This window comes from Salvelinus namaycush, chromosome 6, assembly GCF_016432855.1.
Source record: "Salvelinus namaycush isolate Seneca chromosome 6, SaNama_1.0, whole genome shotgun sequence".
Taxonomy (NCBI): Eukaryota; Metazoa; Chordata; class Actinopteri; order Salmoniformes; family Salmonidae; genus Salvelinus; species Salvelinus namaycush.
In genome coordinates this window covers 43,080,620-43,104,315 of record NC_052312.1, presented here as the reverse complement: position 1 = coordinate 43,104,315, position 23,696 = coordinate 43,080,620, and the positions used below count along the sequence as shown (strand labels likewise).

Genomic DNA, 23,696 nt, shown 5'->3' with positions numbered 1-23,696 from the left:
ATCAGGGTAGGTAGCAACGATTGAAAATGTCCTCCGTCTCCTATTTCTTTCCTTAGTGACCTTGTCTCCTAAGCACTGATACTTTACTGAATGTTCATTCTAATCTTTTCTCCCAGTGAGGAACACATGATGTATTTTACACTTATTATTCATACATATTTTCAGGTAGCTGAGTAGAGATCTGTATGAACACACACACACACACACACCTACGGGATGAAACCAAAGACATTCATCTCCACGTCACTAGATAATACAGTAATCCCTCTCCACAGCTTGGACTTGGCTGTGCTTGTGAGTGTGAGTGTGAGTGTGAGTGTGAGTGTGAGTGTGAGTGTGTGTGTGTGTGTGTGTGTGTGTGTGTGTGTGTGTGTGTGTGTGTGTGTGTGTGTGTGTGTGTGTGTGTGTGGTCAGATATCACCTTGGATCTGGCCCAGTGCTCAGTAGTTCCACAAGGTCTCACTCACTCACTCTCTCGCACACTCACTCAGTCACTCACTGTCCAGAAGTAGGCGGCTACAGTATGTGTTGGTGTTATTATTGCAGAATACCATGCGTGTTCCCTAGGGACAGGCGAGACACCACTTTACCCTGGCAATATTTATGGGGGATAGGTGTTGTCACGGTGATCCAGTCAGTGGAGGGGGGTGTGGCCTAGCCTCTGACGCCTTCCATGTTTGACCTTCGGCTTTCTGCCACTCTCAGCATCTCCTGGCAACCAGCTGATTGACAGGCTAATATGGCCTGAGGTCACAAGACACACCTCCTCAGGGTCAGTGCTTCATACCCAAACAGTGTCATTCACATGTACATTATATATACAAAGTATGTGGACGCCCTTCAAATTACTGGATTTGGCTATTTCAGCCACACCGTTGCTGACAGGTGTATAAAATCGAGCACACAGCCATGCAATCTCCATAGACAAACATTGGCAGTAGAATGGCCTTACTGAATAGCTCAGTGAAGTTCAACTTGGCACCGTCATAGGATGCCACCTTTCCAACAAGTCAGTTCGTCAAATTTCTGCCCTGCTAGAGCTGCCCCGGTCAACTGTAAGTGCTGTAATTGTGAAGTGGAAGCGTCTAGGAGCAACAACGTCTCAGCCGTGAAGTGGTAGGCCACACAAGCTTACAGAATGGGACCACCGAGTGCTGAAGCGTGTAGCGCGTAAAAACCGTCAGTCCTCGGTTGCAACACTCACTACCGAGTTCCAAACTCCCTCTGGAAGCAACGTCAGCACAATAACTGTTTGTTGGGAGCTTCATGAAATGGGTTTCCTTGGCCGAGCAGCCGCACACAAGCCTAACATCACCATTCGCAAAGCCAACCGTTGGCTGGAGTGGTGTAAAGCTCACCACCATTGGACTCTGGAGCTGTGGAAAGACGTTCTCTGGAGTGATGAATCATGCTTCACCATCTGGCAGTCCGATGGACTAATCTGGGATTGGTGGATTGCCAGGAGAACGCCACCTGCCCCAATGCACAGTGCCAACTGTAAAGTTTGGTGGAGGAGGAATAATGGTCTGGGGCTGTTTTTCATGGTTAGTTCCCATGAAGGGAAATCTTAACGCTACAGCATACAATGACATTCTAGACGATTCTGTGCTTCCAACTTTGTGGCAACGGTTTTGGGAAGGCCCTTTCCTGTTTCAGCATGACAATGCCCCCGTGCACAAAGAGAGTTCCATACAGAAATGGTTTGTCGAGATCGGTGTGGAAGAACTTGACTGGCCTGCACAGAGCCCTGACCTCAACCCCATCGAACACCTTTGGGATGAATTGGAATGCCTAATGCGAGCCAGGCCTAATCGCCCAACATCAGTGCCCGACCTCACTAATGCTCTTGTGGCTGAATGGAAGCAATATTCCAACATCTCGTGGAAAGGCTTCCCAGAAGAGTGGAGGCTGTCATAGCACCAAAGGGGGGACCAACTAGATATTAATGCCCATGGTTTTAGAAGGAAATGTTTGACGAGCAGGCGTCCACATACTTTTGGATATGTAGTATATATGTACAGTATACACTTCAAGTGGTCACGTGTGAACACACATTCAGAAACACACACGCGTCAAAAATAGAGAACTGGCGCACACACACATTCACAAAGAAATGATCAGGTTCTCCCTCTCTTGCTCTGTGAAGTTAGGGTATAGTGTCGTGCCACAGTCTCTGCCCACTCTGTCGCCTACTAGTTTATTTGGATCCTGCAGCTCGACAGGGATTCACACACACACGCACACACACACACACGGCCTTCTCTAAGAGACAGAGAATCAGTTGCCAAAAAGTAAGGCATTAACTGTGGAAGGATTTGTCATGTAATGACTGGAGATCAGGAATCCTCTGTCTCTACTCTGAGGTTCCCATCTGCTTTACCCTTCCATGATCCCAGGGAGAGTTTAAACACACATCATTCTCCCTGGTGTTCTCATCTCAGCCATCTCTCCTCAGACTATTTATGACTCATATCTCTACGCTCCACCGCTCGCTACGAGCTCAGAGATCACACACTCCTAATGCATGTACTGAACTCCCCACCTGCTCACGCTTCCTGTGTGTGTACAGTATTATTCCCCCCTTGCAATAACATCATCGGCAAATGGGTCACGAGGCACGAAGACAAGCACACAGACCACCACCACAGCAGCACAAGCACACAGACCACCACCACAGCAGCACAAGCACACAGACCAGCAGCACAAGCACACAGACCACCACCACAGCAGCACAAGCACACATACCAGCAGCACAAGCACACAGACCACCACCACAGCAGCACAAGCACACAGACCACCACCACAGACCACCACCACAGCAGCACAAGCACACAGACCAGCAGCACAAGCACACAGACCACCACCACAGCAGCACAAGCACACAGACCAGCAGCACAAGCACACAGACCACCACCACAGCAGCACAAGCATGTACCATGTGTACACATTATACACTTTCACCATGGAGCAGTTACTATGGCGAGGCCTGAGTGTGGTGTTGACTGTATCAATAGAGACCGAAAGGAGGGAAAGGGTTAGGATAAGGCTTGGGCTTATGTTTATGTTCAGGTTTAGTAGGTGTTTGAGATGACTCTACAGCTGAGGTAAAGGTGGTGTAGATGGGGGTTGAGACAGTCTGGGATCTGATCATCTGTTTGAAGGGTTATAGTTATACATGACTAATAGACTAACGTTATCTGTGTTTTCTGTCCCTCCAGAATCAAGCATGAGAACATAGTGGCTTTGGAGGACATCTATGAGAGTTCCAACCACCTCTACCTGATCATGCAGCTGTAAGTTTTCTCTCTCTCTCTCTGTCTGTCTCTCTCTTCTCCATTCATCTAGTCTTATTTCTTGATCTTAATTTCTGTCATTGTCTCTCTCTCCCCTTCTACTTCTTACTGAATCTCCTTATCACCCTCTTTCTCTGTCTCTGTGTCTGTCTCTGTGTCTCTCTCTGTCTCTGTGTCTCTCTCTGTCTCTGTGTCTCTCTCTGTCTCTGTGTCTCTCTCTGTCTCTGTGTCTCTCTCTGTCTCTGTGTCTCTCTCTGTCTCTGTGTCTCTCTCTGTCTCTGTCTCTGTGTGTCTCTCTGTCTCTGTGTCTCTGTGTCTCTCTCCTGTCTTTGTTGCTGTGTCTGTCGCTGTCTCTGTCGCTCTCTCTCTCTCTCTCCCTCTGTCTGTCTCTCTCTCTGCCTCTTCTGTCTCTGTCGCTGTGTGTCTCTCTCTCTGTCCCTCTCTCTCTGTCTCTCTGTCTGTCTCTGTCGCTGTGTCTGTCTCTGTCTGCCTCTCCCTCTGTCTCTTCTGTCTCTCTGTCTGCCTCTGTCTCTGTCTCTTCTGTCTCTGTCTGTCTCTCCTGTCTCTGTCTGTCGCTGTCTCTCTCTGTCTGCCTCTCACTCTGTCTCTGTCTGTCTCTCTCTGCCTCTTCTCTCTCTGTCTCTGTGTCTCTCTCTCTCTGTCTCTGTGTCTCTCTCTCTCTGTCTCTCTCTTTGTCTCTGTCTGTTTCTCTCTGCCTCTCCTGTCTCTCTCTCCTTCTGTCTGTCTCTCTCCTTCTGTCTGTCTCTCTGTCTCTCCTTCTGTCTCTGTCTCACTCAGCACCCAGGAATGGGGCAGGGGGTGACTGTTTTAGCTTTACACACACACACACACACACACACACACACACACACACACACACACACACACACACACACACTGTATAAGCCCTCATTACTCCAATTAGACGTCCATTAAGACTGTCTACAGGAAAGGGAATGGGACCTGGCTCGTAGCGCTCAGCTAACGTTTACGTAACGTTACTCTAACGTTACAGCAAGGCTAACGTGCCACTATGCACTCCTGGCCACATTAATCAGCTGGAGTTATATCAGTCTGTCGAGGAGGGCGTGTGAGTTATGGATTAAAGTGTGTTGTCAGTTATGTAAGTGTGTGTGTGTGTGTGCAGGAAAGTAGAGCAGTTCTTAACTTTGATCATTTCATTTTGTTTATTGCTGAGTCACGGCACACTTTAATGTTATTAGTTTCAGTGCTAACAGGCCACCCTTCTGAACTGTCTTTCACTTCACTCTTCTTCCAGTCTTCTGCCTCTCTCACCCTTCCCTTGTCTGTCTCTCTTCTCCTTTCTTCCTTCTCACCCCTGTTCTCCTCCCCCCTCACACCTCATCTGTCCTCCCTCACCTCTCACCTTTTCCCCTTACCTCTCCCCTCACCTGTAGCAGGTGTGAAATGATTCTCACCTGTCTCCTCTGCAGCAAGGCACCTTCTCATATCAGGCTCTGTCACCATGGATGCAGAGGTGAAAGGTCACCTCACTCCACTTATGACAGGGCTTAACTTGGTAGAAGCAGGAATAACACCTCAGCAGGTAGGAATCTCAGTACTCATCTGAGATTTGAGTCGGTACACATCTGAGTCCATGTATCAAGCATCACCTCCGAGTATTTATTTATTTATTTCAACTTTATTTAACTAGGCAAGTCAGTTCAGAACAAATTCTTATTTACAATGACGGCCTACCCCGGCCAAACCCGGATGACGCTGGGCTAATTGTGCGCCGCCCTATGGGACTCCCAATCACGTCCGGATGTGATACAGCCTGGATATGAATCATCCTCAGAGGTTGACAGGTGTGGTCTAATTCAATTTTTGTCTGAGTTTGACACGTCTGGTCTGATATACAGTACCTGTGCTCTGAGTTTGATTTAACTTTGCTCTGAGTTTAACACATCAGGTCTGATATACCTGTACTCTGAGTTTGACAGATTGGGTTTGATTTAACAGCTTCTGTGCTCGGAGTTTGACATGTCATGTCTGATCTAGCTGTGATTAGTTAGTTGGGTCTGGTGTGATGCTTCCATCTCTGGTTGGATGAAGAGCTGCTGTCTACAGCGATCTACAACCATGTCATCACCACATGGCTGATACATCCAATCCTGTTCAAATAAGAGAGAGAGAGATGGATGGAGAGGGAAAGGTATGCCAGGCAGATGGAAGTGTGATGAGAGAGGGAAGAAGAGAGAGAGAGAGAGAGGGAAGAAGAGATAGAGAGGGAATGAGATTGGATTCAGAATCTACTCAGTGGAACAATGTATCAAGGAGATTGCTTTAGGATGAATTTGTTATATGATTGAAAGCCAAAACGGAGCAATTGAAGCCAAGAACAAGAGGAGGGGATTTGAAGGGGGAGACAAAGAGAAAGCAAGCAGGCAGAAGACGGAGAGCGGAAAAAACAAGTCTAAAAGTATCTGGAGTAGAGCAAAGCTTGAACCTTTTCCACTCAGTCAGTGGCTATTTAATGATGAATGGAAAGGGTTGTAAAAGTGTGTGGTGTTTTTTAGAAAATACAAACACGGCTGTGGTTTTTCTCTTTTCTCCCCAACAACACAAACCATGTGAGTTAAACAAACCCAACTGTTGTACAGTCAGATCTGTTCTACGGAAGCAGCAGGCTCAGCCACAGGCTTGTGAGTGTTACTGTTAAAACACCTTCACACCACTACCTTACTGTAGGAACCACTACAGCAGGGTCAGTAACACCTTCACACCACTACTTTACTGTAGGAACCACTACAGCAGGGTCAGTAACACCTTCACACCACTACCTTACTGTAGGAACCACTACAGCAGGGTCAGTAACACCTTCACACCACTACCTTACTGTAGGAACCACTACAGCAGGGTCAGTAACACCTTCACACCACTACCTTACTGTAGGAACCACTACAGCAGGGTCAGTAACACCTTCACACCACTACCTTACTGTAGGAACCACTACAGCAGGGTCAGTAACACCTTCACACCACTACCTTACTGTAGGAACCACTACAGCAGGGTCAGCAACACCTTCACACCACTACCTTACTGTAGGAACCACTACAGCAGGGTCAGCAACACCTTCACACCACTACCTTACTGTAGGAACCACTACAGCAGGGTCAGTAACACCTTCACACCACTACCTTACTGTAGGAACCACTACAGCAGGGTCAGTAACACCTTCACACCACTACCTTACTGTAGGAACCACTACAGCAGGGTCAGCAACACCTTCACACCACTACCTTACTGTAGGAACCACTACAGCAGGGTCAGTAACACCTTCACACCACTACCTTACTGTAGGAACCACTACAGCAGGGTCAGCAACACCTTCACACCACTACCTTACTGTAGGAACCACTACAGCAGGGTCAGTAACACCTTCACACCACTACCTTACTGTAGGAACCACTACAGCAGGGTCAGCAACACCTTCACACCACTACCTTACTGTAGGAACCACTACAGCAGGGTCAGTAACACCTTCACACCACTACCTTACTGTAGGAACCACTACAGCAGGGTCAGCAACACCTTCACACCACTACCTTACTGTAGGAACCACTACAGCAGGGTCAGTAACACCTTCACACCACTACCTTACTGTAGGAACCACTACAGCAGGGTCAGCAACACCTTCACACCACTACCTTACTGTAGGAACCACTACAGCAGGGTCAGTAACACCTTCACACCACTACCTTACTGTAGGAACCACTACAGCAGGGTCAGTAACACCTTCACACCACTACCTTACTGTAGGAACCACTACAGCAGGGTCAGCAACACCTTCACACCACTACCTTACTGTAGGAACCACTACAGCAGGGTCAGTAACACCTTCACACCACTACCTTACTGTAGGAACCACTACAGCAGGGTCAGTAACACCTTCACACCACTACCTTACTGTAGGAACCACTACAGCAGGGTCAGTAACACCTTCACACCACTACCTTACTGTAGGAACCACTACAGCAGGGTCAGCAACACCTTCACACCACTACCTTACTGTAGGAACCACTACAGCAGGGTCAGCAACACCTTCACACCACTACCTTACTGTAGGAACCACTACAGCAGGGTCAGTAACACCTTCACACCACTACCTTACTGTAGGAACCACTACAGCAGGGTCAGCAACACCTTCACACCACTACCTTACTGTAGGAACCACTACAGCAGGGTCAGTAACACCTTCACACCACTACCTTACTGTAGGAACCACTACAGCAGGGTCAGCAACACCTTCACACCACTACCTTACTGTAGGAACCACTACAGCAGGGTCAGCAACACCTTCACACCACTACCTTACTGTAGGAACCACTACAGCAGGGTCAGTAACACCTTCACACCACTACCTTACTGTAGGAACCACTACAGCAGGGTCAGTAACACCTTCACACCACTACCTTACTGTAGGAACCACTACAGCAGGGTCAGCAACACCTTCACACCACTACCTTACTGTAGGAACCACTACAGCAGGGTCAGTAACACCTTCACACCACTACCTTACTGTAGGAACCACTACAGCAGGGTCAGCAACACCTTCACACCACTACCTTACTGTAGGAACCACTACAGCAGGGTCAGTAACACCTTCACACCACTACCTTACTGTAGGAACCACTACAGCAGGGTCAGTAACACCTTCACACCACTACCTTACTGTAGGAACCACTACAGCAGGGTCAGTAACACCTTCACACCACTACCTTACTGTAGGAACCACTACAGCAGGGTCAGCAACACCTTCACACCACTACCTTACTGTAGGAACCACTACAGCAGGGTCAGCAACACCTTCACACCACTACCTTACTGTAGGAACCACTACAGCAGGGTCAGCAACAGGCGACCCGCGGCATTTTAGTTTTTGGGGGAAAAAACTACTGTAAAATCACCAGGAATTTAGGTTTCATTTAGGAAGTCTTTCCCCAAGTATTCCCCCTAATAAATGTAATCAAGGTATGAAATTATTGTTATTTTAAAGTAATAATATCTTTTTGGGGCTTAGTTGTGGTCAATTTGCAGTGTATCAATTATTATAATTATGTTCCAGCCCCCCGACCATCCTCTTCGACAAAAATCATCACACGGTTGAATCTAGTTGCCTACCACTGCACTGCAGTGTCTGGCACTGCTGAGCCAGACAACTACACAGGAGCACACAGGGCCACTGTACAGCTCAGATTACACTCAGATAAAGGGACAACTTGATACTGTTCTGACAGAGAGGGAGAGAGAGAGTGGGGGGGGGTGAAGGAAGAGAAAGGGATGGAGGAAGGGACAGAGATAGCAAGAAAGAGAGAGTGAGACCGAATGGAAAGATGATTGAGTGTGTGTGTGCCTGCAGTATGGCGTGTGTGTATTGAAAGGGAAGTCGATTTGGCTCCTGTCTGATTGCCATGGTCTCCCTACGCAAATGGTTACGCAATCCTGCAGGATGGTGGCCCATCTCCTCCGTCACTACCACACCGTTATGTCCAGCCAACGTGTGTGTGTGTGTGTGGCTTAGCCTTTTGCTTGTCATCCCCTGCCACGCTCATCTCGGCTGGGATAAAAGTCACTGTTGGCAGAGGAGAGAGAGCGAGAGAAGAGAAAGGGAGAGATGGAGCGTGGAGATATAGAGGGAGAGAGGACAGAAAGGGTGAGAGAGAGCGGAGCAGATGAGCAATTAATTTCTTATCTCCTTTTTTTCAGAAACTTCATTAGAATGTAACTTTCTTCCTGCTCTTATTTGGTCTGTCACTGTAACGATGCTCCCAGATTCACACACTCGTGTGTGTGTGTGTGTGTGTGTGTGTGTGTGTGTGTGTGTGTGTGTGTGTGTGTGTGTGTGTGTGTGTGTGTGTGTGTGTGTGTATTCAATGCAAATCTCTGCGGTTTTAGAGAAAAACAAACGCAGCAAAAAAAATCCTCACTGTCAACTGCATATATTTTCAGCAAACTTAACGTGTAAATATTTGTATGAACATAAGATTCAACAACTGAGACATAAACTGAACAAGTTCCACAGAAATTGAATAATGTGTCCCTGAACAAAGGGGGTGTCAAAATCAAAAGTAACAGTCAGTATCTGGTGTGGCCACCAGCTGCATTAAGTACTGCAGTGCATCCTCCTCATGGACTGCACCAGATTTGCCAGTTCTTGCTGTGAAATGTTACCTCACTCTTCCACCAAGGCACCTGCAAGTTCCCGGACATTTCTGGGGGGAATGGCCCTAGCCCTCACCCTCCGATCCAACAGGTCCCAGACGTGCTCAATGGGATTGAGATCCGGGCTCTTCGCTGGACATGGCACAACACTGACATTCCTGTCTTGCAGGAAATCACTCACAGGACGAGCAGTATGGCTGGTGGCATTGTCATGCTGGAGGGTCATGTCAGGATGAGCCTGCAGGAAGGGTACCACATGAGGGAGGAGGATGTCTTCCCTGTTACGCACAGCGTTGAGATTGCCTGCAATAACAAGCTCAGTCCGATGATGCTGTGACACACCGCCCCAGACTATGACGGACCCTCCACTTCCAAATCGATCCCGCTCCAGAGTACAGGCCTCGGTGTAACGCTCATTCCTTCGCCGATAAACGCAAATCCGACCATCACCCCTGGTGAGACAAAACCGTGACTCGTCAGTGAAGATAACTTTTTGCCAGTCCTGTCTGATCCAGCGATGGTGGGTTTGTGCCCATAGGTGACGTTGTTGCTGGTAATGTCTGGTGAGGACCTGCCTTACAACAGGCCTACAAGCCGTCAGTCCAGCCTCTCTCAACTGCGGACAGTCTGAGGACTGATGGAGGGATTGTGCATTTCTGGTGTAACTCGGGCAGTTGTTGTTGCCATCCTTTACCTTTCTCGCAGGTGTGAGGTTAGGATGTACTGATCCTGTGCAGGTGTTGTTACACGTGGTCTGCCACTGCGAGGACGATCAGCTGTCCGTCCTGTCTCCCTGTAGCGCTGTCTTAGGCGTCTCACAGTACGGACATTGCAATTTATTGCCCTGGCCACATCTGGAGTCCTCATGCCTCCTTGCAGCATGCCTAAGGCACGTTCACACAGATGAGCAGGGACCCTGGGCATCTTTCTTTTGGTGTTTATCCGTAAGTAGAAAGGCCTCTTTAGTGTCCTAAGTTTTCATAACTGTGACCTTAATTGCCTAGCGTCTGTAAGCTGTTAGTGTCTTAACGACCGTTCCACAGGTGCATGTTCATTAATTGTTTATGGTTCATTGAACACGCATGGGAAACCGTGTTTAAACCCTTTACAATGAAGATCTGTGAAGTTATTTGGATTTTTACGAATTATCTTTGAAAGACAAGTTCCTGAAAAGGGCAGTTTCTTTTTTTGCTGAGTTTATTTAACCCTATGCTCATTCTCCATCAATCTCCCTCAGTGCAGTAACGAGAGGTGCAGTGAAACTGGTCGATCTTGTGTAGTATAGGTTGTTATTGTAGATTGACAGTTATGTTTGTATCTTATGGCGGTTAAGGTTAGAATTATGATTGATTTAAGCTGATCCAAGATCAGTATTTAGTTCTAGTTGAGGCTGTTTACGGTTCAGTGTGTGGGTTAATAGGAATACCAGTAAGGATCATGGTTACAGCGCCCCCATGGGGATCAGAGGAGAGGAGCAGCCCCTCAGGCTCCTGCTGCACCGTCTGTCAACTCAGTACTGAGGAAGAAGGTACAGTACATTTGCTTCCCAAACGCCATACACAGGGACACCGAGAGAGAGACTTTATTGGGTCAATATGAAAGTACTAACATCAGTGGATCAAAACAGTACTTCCTGGTAGTCCTTGGCGTGACATTACTTTCCATTAAAGGTCAGCTGTCTGTTTATCAATAGAGAGTTTATACGAGGACTGCAGCCAGCTGCCTTCAGGGGACATGTCATACATGAGAGCGCGAGACAACAGAAACAGTCGGTGGTGTCAATACAGGAACCAGGAGAGGGAGCTGTGTACCTGTGGAAATGCAAAATGTCCTTCCTCCGTTGTTTCCATATTGTGCTTGTCAATACCAACAGAGACCAGTCATAAGAGACAGATTCTACCTCATTAATCTTCTTACCGTACATACTAGGCATTTTAATTTCTCTCCTGGTTCTAAAGCATGTTAAACCTAATATAGAGTCATTTGACTTAAAGTAAATAAATGTATCCCTTCCTCCCTCAGAACTAGTCTTTACGGACTGTGGGACTATTAGAGATGAGTGGTTGGCTACTCCCCCTTGTGGTGGAATGTGACAGAAAGATGCTTTACCCCGACAGACCTACAGTGTTACATAGGTTCTCTGCAGTGCTACGCAGGGACGACTCCCTGCTCACATACAGCGGAGTGCCACTAAGCTAATGACCAGTGCACTGGGCTTTTCTGCTAGTGGCAGACCCAGGATCAGTTTACCCTTTCCATAACCATAAGGGATGGCCGGACAGACTACAAATCTGTCCTTAGATCAGTGCTTAGCAGCCATCTATACTGCCTTGTGCCAGCTAGCTGTTGAGGACTGAGGAAAGTTCTGGGATGTTCAGCTTCTGGCCTGTGGCTGTTCTGGCGCTTTAAAAAAAACATAATCTGGCTAAGAGTCTTAAAACAAACCTGTAAAACAGCAAGGGCACCGTCTGACACACACACACACACACACAGTCTGAAGCTTAACTATCCTCCGTTGTGTGAATCTATGATCTGAGAAAAATGAGGCACCTTTTTTCTCAGTTTCTTTGTTTTAGATTTTGTTTCCCTCCCATCTCCTGTCCTGTCTCTCTCTGCTACAGTTCTCCCTATACAGTTAGTTTTAGACTGTATGGTGCACTTTGAGTGGTCGTGATAGTATGGAGCATGAAGGGTTAGGTTTAGTGGAGCAGAGGGTTAGAATGGGTCAAAGCATACCCCCACTGTGGGGTAAACACGTGTGTCAAAAACGCACACACACACACACACACGCGCGCATACGGTTGAATGGAGGCAGATTCGTACAGCTCATAAATGAAGTCTCAGTGGATCTGTCTCATGATAACAGGTTCCCTCCAGATGTGTGTTTGTGTCTGCATGTGTGCACATCTGTTTTACTTACCTCGTTTACTGACCCCCTCTCTGTCTGTGTCACAGAGTCTCGGGAGGTGAGTTGTTTGACCGTATCGTGGAGAAGGGGTTCTACACAGAGAAAGATGCCAGTACTCTCATCAAACAGGTGCTAGACGCTGTCGACTACCTCCACAAGTTGGGCATCGTCCACAGAGACCTGAAGGTGATGGTGACTCACACACTTGCACACACTGAAACACACACACACACACACACACAAAAACCCTGTCTACTCCCCCCTGCATCTTGACATGAGCAGATCACTTGTGTTTTATGGACCGTGATTCATTGCGGTGGTGAGGTGCAGCATGTGTTTGTAATTTAGGCCACTCAGCGGGTCACAACACGCAGTGGCTTCTGGGAAATATACCACATACCGGACTCCACTGAGAGAGAGGAGTACGGTCATACGGCCTCATAAAACAGACGGCAACATAACTGCATTGTGTTGAAGGGTTATATATAGACTGCCTTTGACAAATGATTACGGTTTTATATCTAAAGTACGTTCAGGGTAAGTAGAGAGATCCAAGGATGGGAGAGCTCCGTTTGTGGTTAACACGCTCCATCTTTCTCTCCCTCTGTCCTCTCTCTCCCTCTGTCCTCTCTCTCCCTCTGTCCTCTCTCTCCCTCTGTCCTCTCTCCTCCTCTGTCCTCTCTCTCCAGCCAGAGAACCTGCTGTATTTTAACCCCCAGGACGAGTCTAAGATCATGATCAGTGACTTTGGTCTGTCCAAGATGGAGGGCAGCGGGGATGTCATGTCGACCGCGTGTGGCACGCCGGGATACGTGGGTAAGAAGGGATGCCTCCCCCCACCCCATAACCTTAAATGTCCTTACTTAGAAGTTAATGCCACTTGTTAATATGCCTTGTGTCGTCAGCTACTGAAATGTTAATACTGGAAGCAAATTAAGTCTTTTTGGGGTTTTAGGCTACCGTCCTTTCCAAAGTCGAATGCTACATTGTCTAAGTGCTCACTATTACTGAGTGTGATGCCATCACTTTGCTTTACATAAATGAGACACTGCATAATACAGTATACTGTAGGTGAAATCCCACTGCTTTAATTATATGTCTGCAATGGGGGAGGGCGCATCTGTGTGCCGCTCAAACACACAGACATCCTGCCTCTGGAGTAAGAAGGTCTTATCACACGCTGACAGACCCTGCCCCCAGTCGCCTGCTTTCCCCTTTTTAACAGAGCGACTGAGTCAGACGGCCAACATGGCGGGGCGCTCTACTGCAGTTCACTACACGCTAGAGGGCTGTCATCTCTGTGCCACACATGGGGATGTGTATACTGCAGCCCTGGCTGTGTGTGTGTCAACTCTGTGCCACACATGGGGATTTGTATACTGCAGCCCTGGCTGTGTGTTTTTGCATGTGTGTGTCTTTGAGTGTTTGTTTGTGTGTGTGCTTTTTCATCTCAGCAGAGTGTGTGAGAGAAACAGATGTTTTACATTATTTCCATGACAGAACCTTTCATGTTGACGTGTAGGACGGTGCCTCTGGTAGTCAGACACTCTGAAGACTCATCATGTTGACGTGTAGGACGGTGCCTCTGGTAGTCAGACACTCTGAAGACTCATCATGTTGACGTGTAGGACGGTGCCTCTGGTAGTCAGACACTCTGAAGACTCATCATGTTGACGTGTAGGACGGTGCCTCTGGTAGTCAGACACTCTGAAGACTCATCATGTTGACGTGTAGGACGGTGCCTCTGGTAGTCAGACACTCTGAAGACTCATCATGTTGACGTGTAGGACGGTGCCTCTGGTAGTCAGACACTCTGAAGACTCATCATGTTGACGTGTAGGACGGTGCCTCTGGTAGTCAGACACTCTGAAGACTCATCATGTTGACGTGTAGGACGGTGCCTCTGGTAGTCAGACACTCTGAAGACTCATCATGTTGACGTGTAGGACGGTGCCTCTGGTAGTCAGACACACTGAAGACTCATCATGTTGACGTGTAGGACGGTGCCTCTGGTAGTCAGACACTCTGAAGACTCATCATGTTGACGTGTAGGACGGTGCCTCTGGTAGTCAGACACTCTGAAGACTCATCATGTTGACGTGTAGGACGGTGCCTCTGGTAGTCAGACACTCTGAAGACTCATCATGTTGACGTGTAGGACGGTGCCTCTGGTAGTCAGACACTCTGAAGACTCATCATGTTGACGTGTAGGACGGTGCCTCTGGTAGTCAGACACTCTGAAGACTCATCATGTTGACGTGTAGGACGGTGCCTCTGGTAGTCAGACACTCTGAAGACTCATCATGTTGACGTGTAGGACGGTGCCTCTGGTAGTCAGACACTCTGAAGACTCATCATGTTGACGTGTAGGACGGTGCCTCTGGTAGTCAGACACACTGAAGACTCATCATGTTGATGTCTTTCAGCTGCCGGCTCCTGTCCACACCCCTACATCCACATGCAAGTCAGTTAGCAGACACTTGTTTAAGTTTATCCATCGGGAACTATAGTCGGTATACTGTAGGCCAGCTAAACAACACCTTACTAGTTAATGACATTGGAAGTGTCTCGTCCTTCCTCCTCCCTCTATCCCACAATCTCTTCAGATGAGGCCACTGCAGTTTTTGTCCCTCCCTCCCCATCTGCTGTAGGGCTTTTCCATTCTAAAAGGCTGTAATGTGACGGTTGCTGCATTAGAAATGCTGCTAAATATAGCAGGTCCTGGATGATGGCATTGAGAAGCCTGCATTCCTGAGGTATGAATAGCCCAGGGTTAGCGCCTGGCTGAATTAAGACCAGACTCTGTGGTTTGGAAAGGCCCACCTTCAGAGAGCGGACACACGCATACACATACTGTGTACAAACACACACACACACGTCGGCCATATTGTTAGAGGAGATACGCAACACATGCTCAGCCCAGCAAAAGTGAAGAAAGTATAACATTTGAGCCTCTGTGTGCACACACACGTCTGCGCACATGCGTGTGTCTGACTGTCTGTGTAAGTCTATGCGCGTGACTGTGTGTGTGTGCGCGTGTTTCCTGTGATCTGTATTTACCTCAGTCTTCGATATTGTTCTGTTTGTCGACCGTTGTTTGGGTGAGCTCAGTTCTATTTTGGCTGGGCTGTTATCATTGATTAGTCTGGACAGGCTTCTCTCAGTCTCGATAATCGCCTATGGGGGGGGGGGGGGGGGGGGGGGGGGGGGTCACGGCCTCTGATAGGATGAGCTCCAGCTCTGGGCTCGACAGCAGGGTAATCCAGGGGGGAGAACATGACTCTGTGTCCGTCTCTCTCCATCTCTGACTGTCTCCAGTTGTCATCAACGTTTCATCCCCCTCTCTCTACATCTCTCCCTTCGTCTCTCTCTCCTCTCTCCTTTCTCTCTCTCTCCTTTCTCTCTCTCTCCTTTCTCTCTCTCTCAGCTCCAGAGGTTCTTGCTCAGAAGCCCTACAGTAAGGCAGTGGACTGCTGGTCCATCGGAGTCATTGCATACATCCTGTAAGTTTCTACAGTCTATTGTACAACTCCTACAGACATGCTATGTGTTCCCATACCCAATCAATGCCATGAGGGCATAATTCACAGCTTCATATTGAGGGCCTTGGTTTGGATCCTTCTAGAGTGCAGCTGCATTTCACAAGTTCGCACACACGTTTGACTTATTGCGCGTGTGTGTGTGTGTGTGTGTGTGCGGGCGTGTGTTTGTCTGTGTGCGTGGATGTTTGTGTGTTTTGTAATGGAGAATGACACAACATCATGCCTCTCTCTTTCCTTTCATCAGAGCCAGATGTTGGTCTGCTACACTCTGCTCTGCTCAGTCACCATGTATGGACATAGTGCTTCTGAGGAGAAAAAACTGACTTTTCAACATGTCTCTTTTGTTTTTCACCACTCTGTCTGTGTGTGGACAACCTCTGAGTCAGAGGGCAGTTTCAGCGCTGTGTGTGTTCCAGCTCTCGCTGACTGAGTTCCAGGCGTGTGTGTGTGTGTGTGTGTGTTTTAGGGGTTAGAGTTCAGGGTTAGGGACAGGGAGAATAGGGGTTAGAGTTCAGGGTCAGGGACAGGGTGAATAGGGGTTGGAGTTCAGGGTTAGGGACAGGGTCAATAGGGGTTAGAGTTCATTGTTAGGGACAGGGTGAATAGGGGTTAGAGTTCATTGTTAGGGACAGGGTGAATAGGGGTTAGAGTTCATTGTTAGGGACAGGGTGAATAGGGGTTAGAGTTCATTGTTAGGGACAGGGTGAATAGGGGTTGGAGTTCAGGGTTAGGGACAGGGTCAATAGGGGTTAGAGTTCATTGTTAGGGACAGGGTGAATAGGGGTTAGAGTTCATTGTTAGGGACAGGGTGAATAGGGGTTGGAGTTCAGGGTTAGGGACAGGGTGAATAGGGGTTAGAGTTCATTGTTAGGGACAGGGTGAATAGGGGTTAGAGTTCATTGTTAGGGACAGGGTGAATAGGGGTTGGAGTTCAGGGTTAGGGACAGGGTGAATAGGGGTTAGAGTTCAGGGTTAGGGACAGGGTGAATAGGGGTTAGAGTTCAGGGTTAGGGACAGGGTGAATAGGGGTTAGAGTTCAGGGTTAGGGACAGGGTGAATAGGGGTTAGAGTTCAGGGTTAGGGACAGGGTGAATAGGGGTTAGAGTTCAGGGTTAGGGACAGGGTGAATAGGGGTTAGAGTTCAGGGTTAGGGACAGGGTGAATAGGGGTTAGAGTTCAGGGTTAGGGACAGGGTGAATAGGGGTTAGAGTTCAGGGTTAGGGACAGGGTGAATAGGGGTTAGAGTTCAGGGTTAGGGACAGGGTGAATAGGGGTTAGAGTTCAGGGTTAGGGACAGGGTGAATAGGGGTTAGAGTTCAGGGTTAGGGACAGGGTGAATAGGGGTTAGAGTTCAGGGTTAGGGACAGGGTGAATAGGGGCAATGGAACAATAAAGGCTGTGAGAGCGAGAGAAAGATGTGAGTTACCTCGGTCGTTAGAGCATCAGGGCAAACTTTCTCATCTGCTGAAAACGTTCCTCATTTTTGCTCCTCTCTCCCTTTCTGTGTTGTTCTTGGCTCTCGATGGTTTGTCGCTCTGTGATGTGCAAAGCAGGCTCTGCCCTCTGGTTCTCTCTCTCACCCTTCTCCTCTTCCCTTGTTCTTTCTCCCGCCCAAATAGCTCAGACATCCTTCTGTTCTCTATTTTCACCTGTTTATCCATCTCTGTTCGTTTATTGATGTAGTTGTTATGTAACTCTCCATGCTTACACAGCTTTGGATATAAGGATCACTAGGTGTCACTGGGTCATTAGAGGGGTGTGTGTGTGTGTGTGTGTGTGTGTGTGTGTGTGTGTGTGTGTGTGTGTGTGTGTGTGTGTGTGTGTGTGTGTGTGTGTGTGTGCGCGTGCGCGTGCGCGTGCGCACTCCTGTCACCTCTACTGTACACATGTGAGGGAGGAGAAATAAATGTCTGAGAAACAGCGTTCACACAGTCAGTCAGTCCAGCTGGCGGATTAAACTGTGAATGTTTGTGTATGTTCAATAAGTAGTCCTTAAACATCCTTGGGAATAGCCTAGGCAATATTAAATTAGACAAAATATGTGTTTAGAGTTCAAGTAAATAGATAAAATCCAAGAATATCCAGTTGTGGATGGTAGTGTTGGGTTGAGGCCTGATGTTGGACCCCTTGATGTTTCCTCAGTGAGTTCCCAGTGATCAGTGAGCTACTCCCGTCTTGTCATTTAGCCATTAGCACCATTAGAACGGACCTCGTTAGCCGATTTCCGAGCGCCTCCACACAATCCGGCTCGGCATGCCTGGTTGGGTCTCTCCTCAGGTGTGAAGCGATCGCATCAGGTAATCGGGTGGAATAATCGCTCCGGCTCCTGCGGAGGAATGGCGCGCAAGTCTTTAACCAAATGGGAAAGCACAAAAACAAAAAGCTCATTGCGGCCACATCAGGCAGAACAGCTTCTCGATGGAGAAAGGCATTTTAATGAGGTTCGATCATAATGGCGGCTCATGTTTTCTATGGAAATCGTTTTGCCACTTGAAGAAGTTCAATTAGTCCAGGATGAGGTTAGGAGAGCAGACAGAGAAAAGGTTTAGGATACATTACATTCACCTTGTCAGTTTATTCTTATCAATTGAATAGTTGTTCAAGCATTTGTCTCATTCGTCATCATGTTATTCTATTATCATCTTAAAAGTAAACGATTCCCTGAAGTAGGAAGTGAATGCATGTGTTAACTTTTTTATTTTTTTATTATGAGCTCACTTCCTGTCTGTGTCTGCAGGTTGTGTGGCTATCCTCCATTCTACGATGAGAACGACTCCAAGCTCTTTGAGCAGATCCTCAAAGCAGACTACGAGTTTGACGCACCATACTGGGACGACATATCTGATTCAGGTCAGCTGTGTGTGTGTGCGTGTCTAATGGAGTGAGGATCCCCTTCAGACAGAGCACCTTCCTCCTCTTCTTCCTCCCATCTGGCAAATATGGACACCACGCCACCATAGCTACTTTCTCTATGCTGTGACGTCGTCCTCTTGGAATTTGTGTGTGTTTTTAAGAGGTCATCACAGACCAGATCTGAAAACCCTATATTCTCCAGTTTGGCACCAGTCTAACCAGTAAACCATAAAACAACAGTAGTTATTACAGGAAGAGAGCGGAGGCTTCGTCCAGCTATTCGGTACACTGGCCAGGGAGTGTGGGAAACCATGTGCCTTGAACTGTTTACTGTTTGTGTATGTTGTGATGAGTGTGAGTTACTGTTCTCTAATGGTTTCCCACAGCCAAAGACTTTATCGGTAGTCTGATGGAGAAAGACCCGGCGAAGCGCTTCACCTGTGACCAGGCTCTCAGACACCCATGGTGAGAGACAACACACACTGATCATAAACGCACACACACACACACACACTCATGTGGATCTGAAATTATGGCATGTTAAAGTGGCTGTGTGTGTGTTCAGGATCGCTGGGGACACGGCCCTCTGCAAGAACATCCATGAGTCTGTGAGCAGGCAGATCAGGAAAAACTTTGCCAAGAGCAAATGGAGGGTACGTTTGAATACATGGTAATAAATGTCTGAGTGTCATTCAAGTGTCCGAGTGTGTCTGAATGATTGCTTATTTAATGTAGTGTTTATAAATCATACACTGGTCTCTTCCTTTCTCTCCTCCTCCCTCTCTCCTCTCTCTCTTCCTCCCTCTCTCCTCTCTCTCTCTCTCTCTCTCTCTCTCTCTCTCTCTCTCTCTCTCTCTCTCTCTCTCTCTCTCTCTCTCTCTCTCTCTCGCTCTCTCTTGCTCTCTCTCTCTCTTGCTCTCTTCTTCTCTCTTGCGCTCTTCTTCTCTTCTCTCTCGCTCTCTTCCTCTCTCTCGCGCTCTTCTTCTCTTCTCTCTCGCTCTCTTTCTTCTCTCTCTTCCCCTCTCTCTTCCTCTCTCTCTCCCTCTCCAGCAAGCCTTCAATGCCACTGCAGTGGTGCGACACATGAGGAGACTGCAGTTGAGCAGCAGTATGGGCCAGAGCATGGACAGCTCTCACCCTCACCCTCCTAACAGCCGGGCCGCACAGATGCAGAACCAACGGAACCAGGCCAACCAGAACCAGGCCAACCAGACTCCCAACCAGACCCCTAGCCAGAGCTCTACTCAACCCTCTCCGAGTCCAAGCCAGACTCGGAGCCAGAGCCAGAACCCTAATGCAGCCATTATGAAGAGCTTTTCTGTGGACTCACCTCACAAGGACTGTAAGTGGACATGTATGCATCCACACACACACACACACACACACACACACACACACACACACACACACACACACACACACACACACACACACACACACACACACACACACACACACACAAACCATGAACTAGTAAACACCAACTACCAGTTTGTTAGTTCTGACTGTGTGTTCATAGCCTCTGTTCTCCCCCCAGGTGCCCCAGCCACTCCCACCCCCTGCAGCCTGGCGTCTGCAGCCTCCTCTGTCCCCTCTGGGGGGGCAGAGCTCGCCCGGCCCCACCCCTCCACTGTTGCCACGGTACTAACAGAGACTAAGTGACGCCAGGTCCCGCGGGGGACCAGCTGGGAGGCTACGGCGCTGTGAGAGAGAGAGGGGCGAAAACCGCACCCTCCCCTTCCTTACCGTGCCCCTACTACCCCCACCCAGCCTGCCCCCCGCCCTGCCCCTCCCCCACGCTGCATCTGGGAGGACTGGGAGAGCAGAGGACTCTAAACCCATTGCACCAATCACAACACGCCATACTCACCTTGGACACGCCCATTGTGTCGACTCTGTGGAACCACACCCACTCCAAGAGCATTATTAATTGGTTTACCTTTTGAGTGTTTGTTTCTGTCCGAGACCATGATGAGTGAAGTGGGTGTGTTTTCAGAAGCTGCCGTCGGATTGGGCGTTGTCTACGTCAGTAAAACTCAATTTCCCTCTAGTCTTTCCCACATCTTCTAGATGGTCCAACTTGTGAGTTTTTAAATTCTGTTTATTTTTCTTGAATTCATCCTCTGGGTTAACAGTTACCAACTGGATTATTTTTCATTTGTATTTTCTTGCGCTTTTTTCCCCATGTTTATGTTCGCGCCCGTGTTTAAGACGTGCTTTAAAAGTACCATAAGACTGTTGAGTGATGTTTCATGAGTAAGCGCTTTATCTATTTGCACATGAGGTTTGGATGCGGTTTCAGACGTAGATAATGTGTGTACAGCTACCAAGTTAGACTCTTCATCTACGTGAATTTCATCAGACAGAGAATAGAGATTGTAAACAGTTTTAAAATACCCAAAATGGGGTCAGAGCATTGTGCAACTTATTTGTTAAGGTAAACATGCACTATGTTTAATTATTGTCTTACTTTATAAGACTTTTATAACGATCACCCTATATGGGACGCATATACAGTATATTATGAAACACACTGCAGGTTTAGGATCGAGTTGGAGAGTGCTGGACAGGGATGCCCCCAGTTAAAGTTTTAACCATCACATGTTAGTTACCTGTGGGGTTTCCCATCCTAAAGATCAGGGGCTACAGGTGGGAAACCAGGCACTTCCAAATGGGCCTCAGAAAAAGCCCATGAAAAAGAGCAGCCATCTCTGTAGTGTAGTGTAGTGTAAGCATGGGAAACCCTGACCTAGTGTATCAGTTTCCCAGGATCCAAGACAGTGGAGCTGTTGTCTCTACCCCCATCCCTTTTACAAAGCCATGACCTCACCACAAGAGCCATCATCATGATGACATCATCAACCGGCACCCAGTACACAAGTTCTCAGGGATTTGGCCTGGGCGCCGTGGTGACCCTTGTTGCTGTAGAAAACGGTCGCGAGCATAGATTTGTCTACACAGTTAGATGCAAGTCCAACAATCCCTTTATGTCATTGTAATGTCTAGCCAAAGCACTGTTGAAACAGAGAATATGTGGACACACTGATTATACCTGATTAAACACTGATGGTTAGCTATGAGCTAGACCTATAACCCTGGCCGATCCCCACTGAGAAATGGATTGTTTTGAAACGAAGGGCTGAACTCTGAAAATCTGGAGAAAGATGACAAGATGTTTTCTATTTTTCTCCCCCTTGCCTTCTCCTTTCCTCTCTGTCCCACCCCTCCCTCCCTCTTTTTCTTTCTAGTTTCTTTAAGACCAGTTCACTGTATTCTGTAGAAGTTTCACCCAACACTGGGACTGTTACGCTCACGACACCAGGGTCCCCTAACCAGACTATGGCCAGACACAGCCCTGCAAATAGCCTACATATAGAGGTCAAAGTGCAGTATTATTACCTGGCTTCGTGGTGCTGGGTCAACCATTAAGTGTGATGTCATCGACTGGATTATTTTAGGGGGTGGGTGGGCTTTACTTTAGGGCTCTGTTTTTGTTTATTTATTTATTTTTATCGAGGCAAGCATGTATTGTTTTCTGATATGAATGAATATATTTGTTGGAAACGTCTTGTGAATATGAATGCTAATTCGTAAGATAACCTATGCGAATGTTGTGCAGTGCGGGCGTGTGTGTGTTTGTGTGTGGGGGGGGGGGGGGGGGGTTGATTTGTATTCCCTTTGGAATGTTTAATGTGTTTAAATTAGCTACAGCCCCCCACACCTCTCCATCCCACACCATACTGAGCTTTGATACCACGATATTCAGAGCATACCGTACTGAACACTCAGTAACTGCCATCTAGGGAGTTACCATGGAGATGACGCCATCAGTATTCTAAACAATATCCGACTATAGAAAATACAAATAAAAACATTTTAAATTTAAAAGCAAACTCAGGCTTTAGTTTGCAATGTGTATAAATGTTGAAGCTTTGACTGATACGACATCCACTGTTATGGAGCTGTGCTGTTTTTACACATGTATCTGCCTAAGTCATCAGTCGTCCACTTTACCCCCTTGCTCACTGACACTACGGCAACAGGCGTCCCAACACACCTAAACACATGCCCATGATCAACTGTCATGAGAGAAAAAATCCCACAATGCATCACAACGCTTTTTTTCTAAAGATTAAATGCGAAGCATGTTGAAAGTGCTTAAAGAAATCCAACTCCACAAGTGTTTGCATTAACTTTTATATACCATTGTATGATGTGTGTATCTGTATCTAAAGAAGATCAATGTGTCCATAGAGAGAAGAGTATTGTTGGGAACCACTGCATCTCCCTGTGGGTCCCTGTGGGGTCCAGAGCCCGGGGAATGGGCCATATTTACTCTGCATGTGACCAAAATAAACCTCCATCTTGTGTGGCGGTCTCTCACTAACGACTCCTGGTAGATGTTCCCCTTAACCATAGATCTCGGCTCAGAATATCCTCCCTCAATCTGAACCCTAACCAATAGATACTAACAACCATAGATCTAGGATCAGCACATCCTCCTTCGATCTGAACCTAAACCATTAGGGGGAAGAGAAAATATCTGACGTTGTATCAGTGGTAAGGGGCAACTTTCTTCCTACTTCGTTAAGCAGACACCACCTTCCATTTTGTGTGGCAGAGTGAGTTGCCCTGCCACTCTTACTGTGCTGTGATGACCTTCTGTTATGGGGCTTGTATATCCAATGCCTTCGACAATCATGTGCACATATCAGTTACCATGACGACGACAGAGGCCAGAATGACTGATTTTAGTTTTTTTCTCTCCTGAAATAAACCCTGAACGATCATAAAGCAACCGTCTCCCTGTGTCTGTGTGTGCAGGGATTACTACACTTTAAGCCATTCAAAGTTTGTTTTTGCACTTAGATTGATTTCCACTTCTAATTGGCTTGTTTGTTGACCCCTGACCTT

The 23,696-nt window shown here is 47.6% G+C and overlaps 1 protein-coding gene across 1 annotated transcript in view; it reads left to right on the top strand.

Moving 5' to 3' along the window:
- Nucleotides 1-22,224, top strand: part of LOC120049404 (calcium/calmodulin-dependent protein kinase type 1D-like) — a 56,849-nt gene extending 34,625 nt beyond the window's left edge. The window contains exons 3-11 of the mRNA XM_038995672.1: nt 3,219-3,293; nt 12,435-12,573; nt 13,077-13,203; nt 15,815-15,890; nt 18,667-18,779; nt 19,169-19,247; nt 19,348-19,435; nt 19,833-20,124; nt 20,320-22,224. Of these exons, the coding sequence (XP_038851600.1) occupies nt 3,219-3,293; nt 12,435-12,573; nt 13,077-13,203; nt 15,815-15,890; nt 18,667-18,779; nt 19,169-19,247; nt 19,348-19,435; nt 19,833-20,124; nt 20,320-20,444 (1,114 nt within the window). The 3' untranslated portion in view covers nt 20,445-22,224. The remainder of the gene's footprint in view (nt 1-3,218; nt 3,294-12,434; nt 12,574-13,076; nt 13,204-15,814; nt 15,891-18,666; nt 18,780-19,168; nt 19,248-19,347; nt 19,436-19,832; nt 20,125-20,319) is intronic.
- Nucleotides 22,225-23,696: the final 1,472 nt, after the last annotated feature.